Raw genomic sequence first — 14982 nt, forward strand, 5'->3', positions numbered from 1 at the left:
TCGAATTTCGAGAGTACATTTAAATTTAACGGAAATTAATTGACTAAAAAAGTGATTATCACAGTTTTTCTGAGAAAAAGCATAACGACCTCTAACCTAAGTCCGAAATCTCAGACACACTTATACTATACTAGGTCATATTAATCCTAAACTTATTTTATAAAACAATGTTCTACCTCTTTTCGGCCTACCGATCACTATCTTTTGGGTCCAGCGTGTATTGACAATTTTTTAAGTTATCTAGTTGATAGTATAACGTAGGCCGGAAAGGGGTAGAAAGTTATTTATAAAATAAGTTCGAAATAATAGGATCTTAATTAGTATAATATAAGTGTGTCTCTGAAATTTCGGGCATAGGTTAGGAGTACTTATGCATTTTTCCTTTTTTCATTACATAAAAATTAATTAAACAATATTATACAACAAAATAAAAAAGTTTTTACAATAATCAAAACAATTATACTTAAAGTATCAAATCTTTTAGGGAAAACTATGCGGTTAAGCAAACTTATATCACTCACGACTAACATTATACATTAATTATGTGGGCTGACTTCAACTTTGTATACTACATTTGTATATGTATAATTCGCCATAATATACAAATACATAATGTATAATATATAATTATTTAATCAATATACATATACAATTCATCCCTTTCTCACTCTCTGGCCTCATTCACTAGCCTATCTCAATCTAGCTCGCCTCTCTCCTCTCTCTCCGAATCTCACTTGCTTTTTATACAAATGCATATGTATAATATACAATTTTAACCAATATACATATACAATTCACCTCTCTCCCACTTTTTGCCCTTTCTCGCTCGCCTCTCTCATCCCTCTCCCAATCTTGCTTGCCATATATACAAATACATATGTATAATATACAATTAGCTAACCAATATACATATACAATTCACCTCTCTCACACTTTTTGCCCTCTCTCGTCTCTCTCTTCTCTCTCCCAGTCTCGCTCGCCTCTGTCCTCCCTATAACATGTAGCTACAAATTGTAATTATCAAATTATAGCTACGGAGAATAATTAAGCTATTTTTAATGGCTATATATGAAAGTGCTTCCATCATTTATAATACAATACACAAATAAGTAACAACCATCCGAACTAAGCTAAAATATGATCCTTGTGTAAACTTTTTGGTAACAATCTAAGTTTATTCGATTGCATGTGATTTAAATTTTACGAATTCAAACTTGAGTTTTAAGATAACATTTTATTTACTAATTTAAAATTAATCAAAATTATTGAATTATAATAAACACATTAGACTTATCCACTATGACCGTCCATGCACCAATGAAAGTTCCTTTTTTCTCTTCATTTTTTTCATTATTATTTTTAATGAATAATAATGGTTTCACATTACAAAGTCCATAAAAAAACCGACCAATAATGATTAAAACACCAAACTGATCCATAGATACATAGCGACCCATTTTGTGGAATTAGGTTCTAGATTTTAAGTGGAGTCAAAACTAGTATACAAAAAGATGCTACCAAGAAACTTACAAAAAGACTTTTTTGATATATTAAATCAAATGACTAGATGATGAAGTGTGTTTGGATGAAATTATGTGGAGTATATGAATTGGGATGATAAATTGAAATAAATATAGTATAAAGTACAAAAATTCTAATAATTTGAGCTTTAATTATATCCTTATGATACATTGATACGTAACAAATGATACATAAGTTAAATATCATGTACATAACTAAAATCAAATTTATATTGATTTAGATATGAAATAACTGAGGTTAGGTATTAAAAATAAGATTTGTACTAGATACATTGTATAGAAATAAAGTTATAATGTATCTGATAAAGGTGAAATGATGTATACTAAATATTAAGAGAGAGAAGGATTTTTTTTTTTGTCATTGATTCAAATGATATAGATTTTTAAAGATTATGTTATCTTAAGTAGTGTAATTACATAATTTTCATATAAATATATAAGGGTTTTCTAGATTATGTTATCTAAGTAATAATTTTCAATTCAAAATAAGTGTTACGTTAGGAAAAATCAGGTCCTCTAAAAAATAAATATATAATGTGTAGTTTACTAGACTATCTGTTTTAATAAATCTTTTTTGAAAATTAAAGGGAAAATGTACAAGTACCCGCTCAATCTATGCTCGAAATTCTAGAGACACACTTATACTATACTAAGGTCCTATTACCCCCTGAACTTATTTTATAAGTAATTTTCTACCCCTTTTCGGCCTACGTGACACTAACTTGAATAAAAAAGTCAATCATCGTTGGGCCCACAAGATAGTGCCACGTAGGCCGAAAAGGGGTAGAAATTATTAATAAAATAAGTTCAGGAGGTAATAGGACCTTAGTATAGTATAAGTGTGTCTCTGAGATTTCGGGCATAGGTTGAGGGGATAATTGTGCATTATCCCAAAATAAACACTATTAAAAAGATGGAGTACAAAAAACGTTATAGTTGAAAAAACATGCTGTTTTTTGCCTTGAATTTCTAAGTGATACTTATTCTTGACATTGTTATTTTTCTTGCTAAGATGACAATATTAGAGTCTAGACCCAAAAGGACAAAAATATTGAGCAAAAATTTCAAAAGGACAACAAAATTGAGGATCAAATCAAAAGGACAACATTTGAATAGAAGGATGGATATCATTAAAATCGTTGGTTGGAAGGCGTATACTGACATGTACCTTATAAGGAGGATACTGACATTCATTTTTAGACTAAAATATTGACGACAAAAATACTTTTAGACCAACAATAAATGAAAGACATTTTTTTTTCATTTCATATAATTTAAGAATATTCTAAACCTTTTTTTAGTTTTTTAAGGGATGAACCAGTCATCTATGATACATACCATGGTATCATAGAGGACTTATGAGTATCATTTTAATGAATGAATCAATAATATTCTATGATACCTTGTCGGTATATAAAATATACCATATGCATATCAATAAGGATTAAGTGACATCATTTTGAAGAAATATATACTCTTGTATGAAATCATGCCAATATAATGGTATTATTTTCCCTTTTAATGGCTCATTGCATAAATTTAACACAATGAAAAGAAGTTATTTTTTATTGTTTATAAGGTGCATTCAATAATCGTCCGATAATTGTTAATTTGTTATCGATCCAATCGATATTTTATTGTCTGGCTAACAAATTAGTATATTTAAAACTCGATAGCTAATAAGCCAATGTTGGAAGTGATCTTTCTCTGCTTTGTGCTTTTACTCTAGGTATTACTATTACTACCTCTGATGTGTGGACTATGAAGCATTGCGGAGTTAATGTATCTTGGACAAAATTGTTCACCATCGAATGTGTTCGATATGCTGGGCTATATATGTATTATCCACCCAGTGACACATTCTCTCAACTAAATAATGGTGAAATTTTGCTTTTTCTTCGATCAACCATCATGATGTATGATTGTTCAACCAGACGACTGAAGCTCAGTGTTGAAGTTGAGGGATCATGGCTTATGAAATTAGTTAAAGCCATGATCAAGTCTCATAGCATGAGAGGATTTTATATAAATATTGACAGAGTTCAAAAGTATTCATTTTTTAAAATAGTTCAAAAAAAAATCAGAACAAAATACTGGTCAATTTTAGTATTAAAAACAGAGAGTATAGTTAAATTTATAATAAATACAGTATTAAAAAACAAAAGTTATTGTCAAACTTCATTAATTTGCACAAAGAAAATATGTAACAATTTTTTTTATACACTTAATTGTTCTGCTTCAACTATTCACTGCTCTGTTTCACTTCACAAAAAAAAAAACATCCAACCATGTTTTCTTTTCTTTCTTTTTGTGATTGGATTCATCGGGTGATTCACACCTTTCTGCTCAAATTCATTTCAGGGTATGATTTCATTTTCACTTCACTTTCTACGACTACTGATATCATAATCCCGAATGAAATCCTTACAGACATTCTCTTACGGCTGCCCCTGAAGTCTCTCTTGAAATGTAAGTCCGTTTCTAAATCGTGGCATCAACTAATCTCTAGCCCTGATTTCGTGAAGACGCATCTCAAATTAAAAACCGATCAACTAGTACTGTTTCCAGGTATCAATGGAAAATACAAGTTTTGTTCTCTTACTCCCATCTTTAACAAACAACAACTCGCTCAGGAGCTACTTCTCATCGATTCTCCCAATTTAAAAGTTTTCTTTGTCGGTTCTGTTAATGGGTTGATTTGTCTGTGCAATTATTCGAGGGAGACATTTATATGGAATCCCACCATTAAAAAGTCAAAAAAAGTACTTTATCCCAAATTGGGCACGTCTTTCTATAACAAATATGGTTTTGGATACGATGAGTCTAGTGATGATTATAAAGCTGTATTTGTGGACTATTATCGTAATTCGTACAATGATAATGTGTCCAAAATGAAGACTGTGATCAGCATTTACAGTTTGAGGGCTGATTCTTGGACAACACTCTATGACAAGCTTCAGGGCGTCTTTCTACTAAATCATTCGGGTAAATTTGTTAAAGGAAAGATTTATTGGGCTGCATCTACTCGTATTGGTAATTATGATGTGTACAACATCATTTCTTTTGATGTAGCTGATGAGATATGGGGAAGCTTGGAGCTTCCCGGTTGTGGAGAAGTTAATTCTAAATTCAAACTCGGAGTTGTGGGAAGTGACCTTTCTGTGATGTATACATGTTATCTAGGTACCGCGACTTCTGATGTCTGGATTTGGAAAGATTGCAGTGTATCATGGATGAAACTGTTCACTATAGAATATCCTCGAAATACGGTGCTAATTATGTTTTCTTCACTAAATTTTACATTTTCTATACACCTTAGCAAGTCAGAAAAGGGTGACATTTTACTTTCGCTTCCGGGATTAATCATGATATTTAATGGTTCAACTAAAATACTAGAGCACACTGTTGATGTTGAGGGATGCAATCCTGCAGAAAGCTACACAGAAAGCATTGTTAATCCCCTAATTATATCCGGTAAGTATTCTACTTTTAGTTTATATTGTACTAATTTCTGGACACATGCGTTGCGTGTAGTCCTCTATTATAGTGTTTCTATACATGATGGACTCATTTTTGGTGAATTGAGAATTGATGATTCACTATTGTGCTATATGCTTAGAACTCATTTTGTACTATTGAATTTCAGGAAGTGGAAGCCAACGTTGAACACTCATCGACATCAGATCATAGAAGCCTTTTTATGATCCGTTTTGTTTCTCCATCGTGTCTGTTGTCATCAGACTTGTAGTTCTATCCCGTAAAATTAGATATTTAAAGCAAATGGATATTGCAGATTCATATAATTCATTTCGACTTGTGGATTGTTCAGGGGAAAAGAGTATTATTAGCCGTATCAATTAAACTTAGCAATTATGGAAATGCTACAGATCTAATTATTGATATTTGGAAGTTTATTTTTTGGTAAAATATCTAACATATAATCATACTTATTCTTAGAGCTATCAATATGGGCCCCATTCTGGCTAATCCATATAGATTTTGTAATTCGACGGGCCACGCTGGGCAAATCCATTTTTTATGTGGACTAGACAATGGTCGGTCCAGCCCATAAGTGTGTCGGCTACGTGTTTTGCCGAGCCAGCCCTCTTTTCTTCAAACTATATTTTTTCTAGTTTTTAAATTAAATTATAATTTAAAAATATTATCATAAATATCGACAAGACAATATCACAGGGTTAGAGTTACTATTTGTTAATCAAATACACAAATAAAATTATCTATATAGTAATATTTATTATATTTGATTTCAAGTAAAAACATAAATTGTTAAATAGGAATATTAACCTTATTGTTTTACAATGATCATAATAAAACACAAAAACTATGATAATATTCCATAGGTTATGACCTATGTAGTGATTCCCTAGAAATTTAGGCATTTTTTATTCTATGTAGTACATATTTTATAAACGTAATTTGTATTGAAATTATAATATTTCAAACTTTAAACAAATTTTGAGGGTAGACTCTTGTTATTATTAATACCCTATTTTTATTTTTACTTTTAATTAATTTTTAATTGGTCCAACGGCCGGCCCTATCCATATTTCTCAAGTCCTGCAAATCGACAGACTTATTCAGACAAGCTAAAAAGCCTTTTTCTTAAATGAGCTTCAAAAATCATAGTCCAATCCTATCAAATCACGAGTTAGGCTAGACCGACCCAATGGGCCTAGCCCATATTGACAACTCTACTTATTCTAGACGTAGGAAGCCCCATATTTGATGATCAAATTAAATGACATATTTATGTATTATGCTACTTTGAATTGATGCATAAATAGTAAATTAATAAAATTGTCCTTTTCTTATTTATGATTTTTTAAAGTAAAACAATAAATATACTCCCACTATTTCATACATTCAAGTTAACTAGAGATACATATATAAATACATTAAAGCTATTTATGAAATTATTCATTACACATTTGAATATGTGGGGATCAAGGGCGTACCTTTAAATAGAAAAATACTAATACTATTTCTACATGATTAAAATTATTCTAAATATATACATAATATATATTCAATCTCTTTAAATTCTTTTTTATCTTATTTTCTTCAAGGAATATAAATATATGAGTCACACAGAGTCATTTACACCCAAATCCTACTTCACTGCTACTTCCTCACTTTAGAGAAAAACATTTGACCATGTTTATATTTCTTGCTTTTCGGGATCGGATTCATCAGACCGTTCTATTCAGATTCCTTCTCTCATGGTATCATTTCATTTTCACTACAAATCATCATTTTCTTTTATCTACAAATCATGACTCGATACTCCCAAATGAAATGATAACAGACATTCTCTTAAGGTTGCCCACAAAGTCTCTCTTGAAATTTATGTGTGTGTCAAAATCATGGCATAAACTCATATCTAGCCCCGATTTTGTGAACACCCATCTTAAATTAAGCAAACATCATATAGTTCTATTCCAGGTATCAAGTTTTGCTCAATCCCTCCTTTGTTTAACAAACAACAACTGACTCAACAACTATTTCACATGGATCCTCCCTGTTTACCACCTTTCTTTGTGGGTTCTGCCAATGGGCTGATTTGTCTTTTCAATCGGAGAATGGATACATATATATGGAACCCCACCATTAGGAAGTGCAAGAAACTACTTAAGTCATCGTGGGGTACACCAAATATGGTTTTGGATACGATGACTCACGAGACTATTATAAAGCCCTATTTATTGATCATTGTGGTAATTCTTACAATGGTGAATTTTCCAACACGAGGGTTGTTGTCAATATTTACAGCTCGAGAATTGATTCTTGGACAACACTCCATGACAAACTTCAGAGAATCTTTCTATTAAATTATTCGGGTAAATTTATCAATGGAGAGATTTATTGGGCTGCATCTACGGGTATTCATGATTACAATGTGCGCAACATCATTTCTTTTGATGTAGCAGACGAGACATGGGGAAGCTTGGAGCTTCCTATTTGTGGAGAAGAAGTTTTTAATATCAAACTGGGAGTTGCGGAAAGTGACCTTTCTGTGCTCTTTACTTGTTATCCGGGTACTATTTTCGATGTCTGGATATTGAAAGATTGTAGAGTTAATGCATCATGGATGAAACGGTTCACCATCAAATTTCCTCAATATGTTGTGTTGTACGGGTTTGATTCACCCGTATTCACATTTTCTATATATCTCCACCAGTCAGATAAGGGTGACATTTTACTCTTGAATCCCGGAAAAATCATGATATTTGATAGTTCAACTAGAAAGCTCAAGCACACTACTATTGTTAAGGAATGCAATACTATAGAAATCTATGCAGAAAGCATTGTTAATCCCCTAACAATATCCTCTAAGAGTTGTGCTTACTTTAAAATATATACGAATCCATACATCATATTTTCTTGTTAGCATTTCTAGATTCGCGCGTGCAATATTTGTATTCTAAAGTAATAAATTTGGAGCAACGTACATGTTTCAAAAGCATTTGTTTGAATTATTAATTGCTCAAAAATGTACAGAGATAACTTTTCATTAAATGTACTCAGATTTAATATTACCTCATGGAGATAGAAAGACTGTTTTTACCACTCACAATATCACATCTTAAGGGAATTCCTTCGGATGAAACTCAGTTCTTCTATGTACATCTTTATAATTACCCAAGTCACTAATATACACACGCATATATATATATATACTAGTCTTTGGAAACGTGCGTAGCACATTTATTTTGTATTATTTTTCATACAATTTGTACGTGCCTAATTTTACATCTTCAAATTCATGTTTTCAAAAATTTTTATTTTATAAAATTTGTATATGCCTAATTTTATGTATTATTCTACTAAGTATGTGTTTAATCAAACTCAACAATATCATCTAATTTGAATACAATTTTAGTTATTACTCCCACTATTCCTTTTTAGTTATCATATTGTGCTTTTTGAGAGTCAACTTGACTAATTTTTAAAGTTTTAATTTAGATTACACTAATTTGATATTTCGAAACAAAAATTTAGATATTCAACAACTATACAGAAAGTACTATAAATTGCAATTTTGTCATATCAATATGATGGAAATTTACATATGAAAATGTTAGTTAAAGTTTATATTGTTTGACTATTAAAAAAAAATAGTAATAGCTACAAAAGAACGGAGGGAGTAGTTCACGAAGTAGGAAATGTTGAACTATGTAAAACTAATTAAGATAATATAACATTTAACATTATCGGAGTTGCTGACGTTGATACTTATAATATTAAAAAATGATTAAAACACCTAAATAGAACTAACTTGATTTTTACCAACAAAAAAAAAGGTACAAGTATATAATAATGATGAACCACATTTGAGGAAACCATGTTATTTCCATGAATACATGTCCAGTAACTCCATTATCTAAATACAATTAAACAATATTTTATAACATTTTTATTTAGAGTAATTTTTTAAATGACATTATTGTACTAACTTAAGTTTATATATATATATATATATATATATATATATATATATATATATACTAGATCACGTTTAAAATTATTCTAAATTATACTAGACACTAGATCACATTTAAAATTATTCTAAATATATATAATATACACTAGATCACATTAAAAGTTACTCAAAATATATATAATAAACACTAGATCACATTTAAAATTATTCTAAATATATATATAGATACTAGCTAGATCACATTTAAAATTGTTTAAAATATATATATAATAGATATTAAATCACATTTAATATTATTCTAAATATATAAAATAAATATTAGACCACATTAAAAATTATTCTAAATATATTTAACAAGTATTAGATCACACTTAAATTGTTCTAAATATATATTATATATATTAGATCATTTTACAGTCTCTTCTTTTATTTGATGTCCTGACACCTTTTTAATATATAAGTGAGAGCAGCTAAATGACATATTTACGTATTATGTCAATTTGGATTGATGCATAAATAGCAAATTAATAAAATTGTCTTTTCTTATTTATGATCTTTTAAGGAAAAACAATTACTATACTCCCTCTATTTCATACCTTATACATAATTCTCTTTTAAGGAAAACCAATTAATAAAATTGGATCATGTTGAATTTCTTTCTTATGTTATTTTCTTGAATGGATATAAATATATGAGAGAGATAGAGACATTTTAAGAGAACACAATTTTAGACCCAAATCCTACTTCACTGCTCTACTACTTCCTCACAATGTTTTCGTTTCATGCTTTTCGGAATTGGATTCATCAGACTGTTCTATTCAAATTCCTTCTCTCGTGGTATCATTTCATTTTCACTACAAATCATGATTCGATACTCCCAAATGAAATCATAACAAACATTCTCTTAAGGCTGCCCACAGAGTCTCTCTTGATATGTATGTGTGTGTCAAAATCATGGCATCGACTCATATCTAGCCCCGATTTTGTGAACATCCATCTCAAATTAAACAAACAACATAAAGTTCTAATTCCAGGCTACTTTGAAAATATCAGGTTTTGTTCGCTCCCTCCTCTGTTTAACAAACAACTCACTCAAGAGCTATATCACATGGATCCTCCTTGTTCACCACCTTTCTTTGTGGGTTCTGTCAATGGGTTGATTTGTCTTTTCAATCGCAGAGGGGATACATATATATGGAACCCCATCATTAGGAAGTCTAAGAAATTGCTTAAGTCGTCGTGGGGTACCTCTCGCTATACCAAATATGGTTTTGGATACGATGACAAATGTAACGATTATAAAGCCCTATTTATTGATCATTATGGTAATTCATGCAATGGTGAGTTGTCCAACCTGAGGGTTGTTGTCAATATTTATAGCTCAAGGACTGATTCTTGGACAACACTCCATGACCAGCTTCAGGGAATCTTTGTATTAAATCGTTTAGGTAAATTTATCAATGGGAAGATTTATTGGGCTACATCTACGGGTATTCATGATTTCAATGTGCGCAACATCATTTATTTTGATGTAGCAAGCGATACATGGGGAAGCTTGGAGCTTCCCGTTTGTGGAGAAGAAGTTTTTAATATCAAATTGGGAGTTGTCGATAGTGAACTTTCTGTGCTCTATACTTGTAAGGCAGGTACGACTTCTGATGTATGGATTTTAAAAAATCACAGAGTTAATGTATCATGGATGAAACGGTTCACCATAGAATATCCTCAATATGCTATATTGTATGGGTTTGATTCACCCATATTCACATTTTCTATATACCTCAACCTGTCAGATAACGATGACATTTTACTCTTGATTCCCGGGAAGATAATGATATTTGATGGTTCAACTAAAAAATACAAGCACGCTACTATTGTTAAGGAATGCAATACTGCAGAAATCTATGGGGAAAGCATGGTTAATCCCCTAACATTGTAAGAGTTTTGAAATATATATGAATCCAAACATCATATTTTCTTGTTAGCATTTCGTGCAATATTTGTATTCAAAAACATTTGTTTGAATTATGAAGTTTTTATTGGAAATAGATTTGGATTTTGTGATATGTTAATGTGCTCTATTACATCTTTTACCAATTTCGTGTGAGTGTGTATTTAACATCCTTCCATCATTGAACACTAAAAAGGAAGTGCACATGTATTCAAGACAAGCTATTGTTTCTATACCTTGATCCAAAGCAATTTATAGACGAGATGATTTTTTTTTCCTTCGTTCTATTTTTTTCATTAATAAATAAAAGAACCTTCGAATTGACGAGATATTATTCCTCACAAAATACTAAAATTAAAATCACTTTAAGTTTTAGTGGCGGTTTGTGTTGTCAGTAAAAACAAAGTTTTAATGGCGACTTTTATTTGGCTTAGTGGCGGTTTTAGTTGCCACAAAAACCAATCTATAGCGGCAACCCTTATTAGTTTTAGTGGCTGTGTTTAAAATGCTACTAAAACTGATCTTTAGCGACAACTATATTTGATTTAGTTGCAGCTTTAGTTACCACTACTTACCTTTACGGCGACTATTATTTGTTTTAGTGGCGGTTTAAGTTGCCACAAAACATTTCTTTAGTTGCGACTTTTATATGATTTAGTGGCGGTTTTTGTTGTCACTAATATTAATCTTTAGCGACAACTGTTATTGGTTTTAGTGGTGGTTTAAGTTGCCACTAAAACTGACCTTTAGCGGCGATTATTATTGTTTTTGGGGCAATTTAGTAGCCACTAAAATTGTCCTTTAGCGGCAACTGTTATTGGTTTTAGTTGCCTCTAATACTTACCTTTAGCAGCAACTGTTATTTGTTTTAATGGTGGTTTTAGTTGCCACGAATACCTATATTTTGCGGCGATCGTTATTTGTTTTAGTGGCGGTTTTAGATAGCTACTTTAATCAGAAACGATTGAGACTATCAAAATGTTTCGAGTGATTCAACATGATTAACTTATCTTCAAAATAGTTAATAATAAATATAAATTGGGATTAGTTTTATTATATTTTTATCCTAAAGATAAAAGAAATAAAGAATACAAAAGTATAATACCCAATAACAAAGTTATATTTGAAAACTAAAAAAGATGGAGATATAAAAAATCAAAATTCACTTGCAATTACAAATTGATAATCATTTTTTTACAAATGGTGCATATGAATCAGGGGCCGACCCAAGGGTAAGCTAGGGGGTTCACCCAAACTCCCTCGGTAAAAAATTATACTGTATATATAAAGTAAAATTTCTGTATTTATGTGAATATATATACTTTGAACCCCCTCAAATGACAAGAAAAATGAGATAGTCCAGTGGTAAGTTCCTTTGAAACTAGGTGTGACGTCCAGGGGTTTGAATCCCCTAGCTAACATTTTACTTTTTTAGTTTCAATTTTATATTTTTTTTTAAGTTCCAGTTCCGTTTTTACTTCTTTTTTTTTTTTAAAAAAAAAACATGTTAAAAGTGTGATTTTAAATCCAAAAGAATTCAAGGGTCACATTCCTTGCAAAAAACTGTTGGCTTATTTACACGTTTATACTTTTATTTTTCGAAGCCCTGAATGAAAATCCTTAGTCTACTACTGATATTAATCTACAGAAAGCAAGATGCTCGCAAATTTTGATGAAAGAAGAGAATATATATAATGTTGTTGTGAGTGTGTTTGATAGGCTCTTCATCACCCCCAATTATTATAAATTAAAACTAAAAGTTATTTTTTGACTCTTTGTTATCCACATTTAGTACATGAATAACTTCCTCAAACATTTACTACACAAAACCAATAGGTGTATTTAGTCCATTTTCTTATAACATTTGTTGAAATAAAAGCTTATATTTGATTAGTAGGGATGCATAAATAAGAAGGGTATATTTACTCTTTTTTAATTAAAAATTATATAAGTAGAAAAACAATGATAATATCCCAAAAGAATTTAAATCATTGTGTCTAGATGCATGAATTTAAATAAAATTATAATTTAATATTAAATTAATTATATATTAATATTTAATTTAGTTTAGGGAAAAAATAAGATTAGAATAGTAATCCAACTTTTAAGGTATATAATAGATACTAGCTAGATCACATTTAAAATTATTCTAAATATATACATAACATATATTAGATCGCACTTAAAATTATTCTAAATATATATAACATATATCAAATCACATAAAAATTTATTCTAACTATATTTAATATTCCATCATCTTTTAATTAGGTTTACCAGTCTCTATATATAAGTCTAAGAGCCGTTGGAAAAACAAAAACACTACTCCTCCTTCACCCCTCACTCTCTGCTCACCCACCATGTTTTCTTTTCTTGCTTTTCGGAATTGGATTCATCGAACTCTTCTATTCAAATTCCTTTTCTCATGGTATCGTTTCATTTTCACTACAAGTCGTCATTTCATTTTAACTACAAATAATGACTCGATACTCCCAAATGAAATTATAACAGACATTTTCTTAAGGCTGCCCACAAAATCTCTCTTGAAATGTAAGTGTGTGTCAAAATCATGGCATCAACTCATATCTAGCCCCGATTTTGTGAACATCCATCTCAAATTAAACAAACATCATACCGTTCTATTTCCAGGCTACATAGAAAATATCAGGTTTTGTTCACTTCCTCATTTGTTTAACAAACAACATCTCACTCAAGAGCTATTATATCACATGGTTCCTCCGTGTTCACCACCTTTCTTTGTGGGTTCTGTCAATGGGTTGATTTGTTTTTACAATCGCAAAAAGGATACATATATATGGAACCCCACCATTAGGAAGTCTAAGAAATTGCTTAAGTCGTCGTGGGGTATCTCTCGCTATATCAAATTTGGTTTTGGATACGATGAGTCTCGTAACGATTATAAAGTCGTATTTATTGATCATTGTGGTGATTCTAACTATGGTGTGTTGTCCAACCTGAGGGTTGTTGTCAATATTTACAGTTCGAGAACTGATTCTTGGACAACACTCCATGACCCGCTTAAGGAAATCCTTCTATTAAATTATAGAGGTAAATTTATCAATGGGAAGATTTATTGGGCTGCATCTACGGGGATTCATGATTACTATGTGCGCAACATCATTTATTTTGACGTAGCAAGCGATACATGGGGAAGCTTGGAGCTTCCCGTTTGTGGAGAAGAAGTTTTTAATATCAAATTGGGAGTTGTCGATAGTGAACTTTCTGTGCTCTATACTTGTAAGGCAGGTACGACTTCTGATGTATGGATTTTAAAGGATCGCAGTGTTAATGTATCATGGATGAAACAGTTCACCATCGAATATCCTCTAAATGCTGTATTGTTTGGGTTTGATTCACCCGTTTTCACATTTTCTATATACCTCAACCTGTCAGATAACGATGACATTTTACTCTTGATGCCCGGAAAGATCATGATATTTGATGGTTCAACTAAAAAATTCAAGCACACAACTATTGTTAAGGAATGCAATACTGCAGAAATCTATGGGGAAAGCATGGTTAATCCCCTATCATTGTAAAAGTTCTGCTTCGTTTAAAATATATATGAATCCAAACATCATATTTTCTTGATGTTTATTATGATACATTACTGATCTTTCTTGCTTGCTAAGTTGAACAATGATCTGTTTCGCCTTCTCTGTTGTATTCAGTACCAGAATTGTGATACTATCTTGTTACTAGATTTACAATCGTGTTAAAAACTTGGTTTGGTATAAATCTTTGGTTGTATAATTAGATATTTGAATGTCTCTAGAATGTGAAGATAACTCAATATTGTTGAGTAACGGAATGAAACAGGTCCAAATGAAGCAAGATGGATATAGCAATGAACCCAACTCTGAGTAGGTCTGATGTTTCTATATAGATTAGTGCTGCTTAGATACAATATATGACTGTGAAGATGAGAAAACGTTTGCGTGTGTCTTCTTGCCTTGCTTTTCCAATAACTGCAGACACCCTCTCTCACATCCAAAACCAACGACTAG

General features: G+C 30.9%; 3 protein-coding genes and 1 pseudogene across 3 annotated transcripts; all 4 read left to right on the forward strand.

Moving 5' to 3' along the window:
• The first annotated feature begins 3829 nt into the window (after window positions 1-3829).
• Window positions 3830-5207, forward strand: LOC107019189 (F-box/kelch-repeat protein At3g23880-like). The gene is made up of 2 exons (XM_015219756.1): window positions 3830-5015; window positions 5188-5207. Exons 1-2 carry the CDS (start codon window positions 3830-3832, stop codon window positions 5205-5207), a joined length of 1206 nt encoding a protein of 401 aa, XP_015075242.1.
• Window positions 5208-6716: 1509 nt separating this feature from the next.
• Window positions 6717-7950, forward strand: LOC107019191 (annotated as a pseudogene).
• Window positions 7951-9772: 1822 nt separating this feature from the next.
• Window positions 9773-10942, forward strand: LOC107020221 (F-box/kelch-repeat protein At3g23880-like). The gene has a single exon (XM_015220510.1). It carries the CDS (start codon window positions 9773-9775, stop codon window positions 10940-10942), a length of 1170 nt encoding a protein of 389 aa, XP_015075996.1.
• Window positions 10943-13314: 2372 nt separating this feature from the next.
• LOC107019192 (F-box/kelch-repeat protein At3g23880-like) lies at window positions 13315-14514 on the forward strand. The gene has a single exon (XM_015219757.1). It carries the CDS (start codon window positions 13315-13317, stop codon window positions 14512-14514), a length of 1200 nt encoding a protein of 399 aa, XP_015075243.1.
• Window positions 14515-14982: the final 468 nt, after the last annotated feature.

Source organism: Solanum pennellii, chromosome 5, assembly GCF_001406875.1.
Source record: "Solanum pennellii chromosome 5, SPENNV200".
NCBI lineage: Eukaryota > Viridiplantae > Streptophyta > Magnoliopsida > Solanales > Solanaceae > Solanum > Solanum pennellii.

Coding starts and splice junctions, on each gene's coding strand:
- LOC107019192 (XM_015219757.1), top strand. CDS start 13,315: ATGTTTTCTTTTCTTGCTTTTCGGAATTGGATTCATCGAACTCTTCTA.
- LOC107020221 (XM_015220510.1), top strand. CDS start 9,773: ATGTTTTCGTTTCATGCTTTTCGGAATTGGATTCATCAGACTGTTCTA.
- LOC107019189 (XM_015219756.1), top strand. CDS start 3,830: ATGTTTTCTTTTCTTTCTTTTTGTGATTGGATTCATCGGGTGATTCAC. Junction 5,016..5,187: donor TAATCCCCTAATTATATCCG/GTAAGTATTCTA, acceptor ATTGAATTTCAG/GAAGTGGAAGCCAACGTTGA.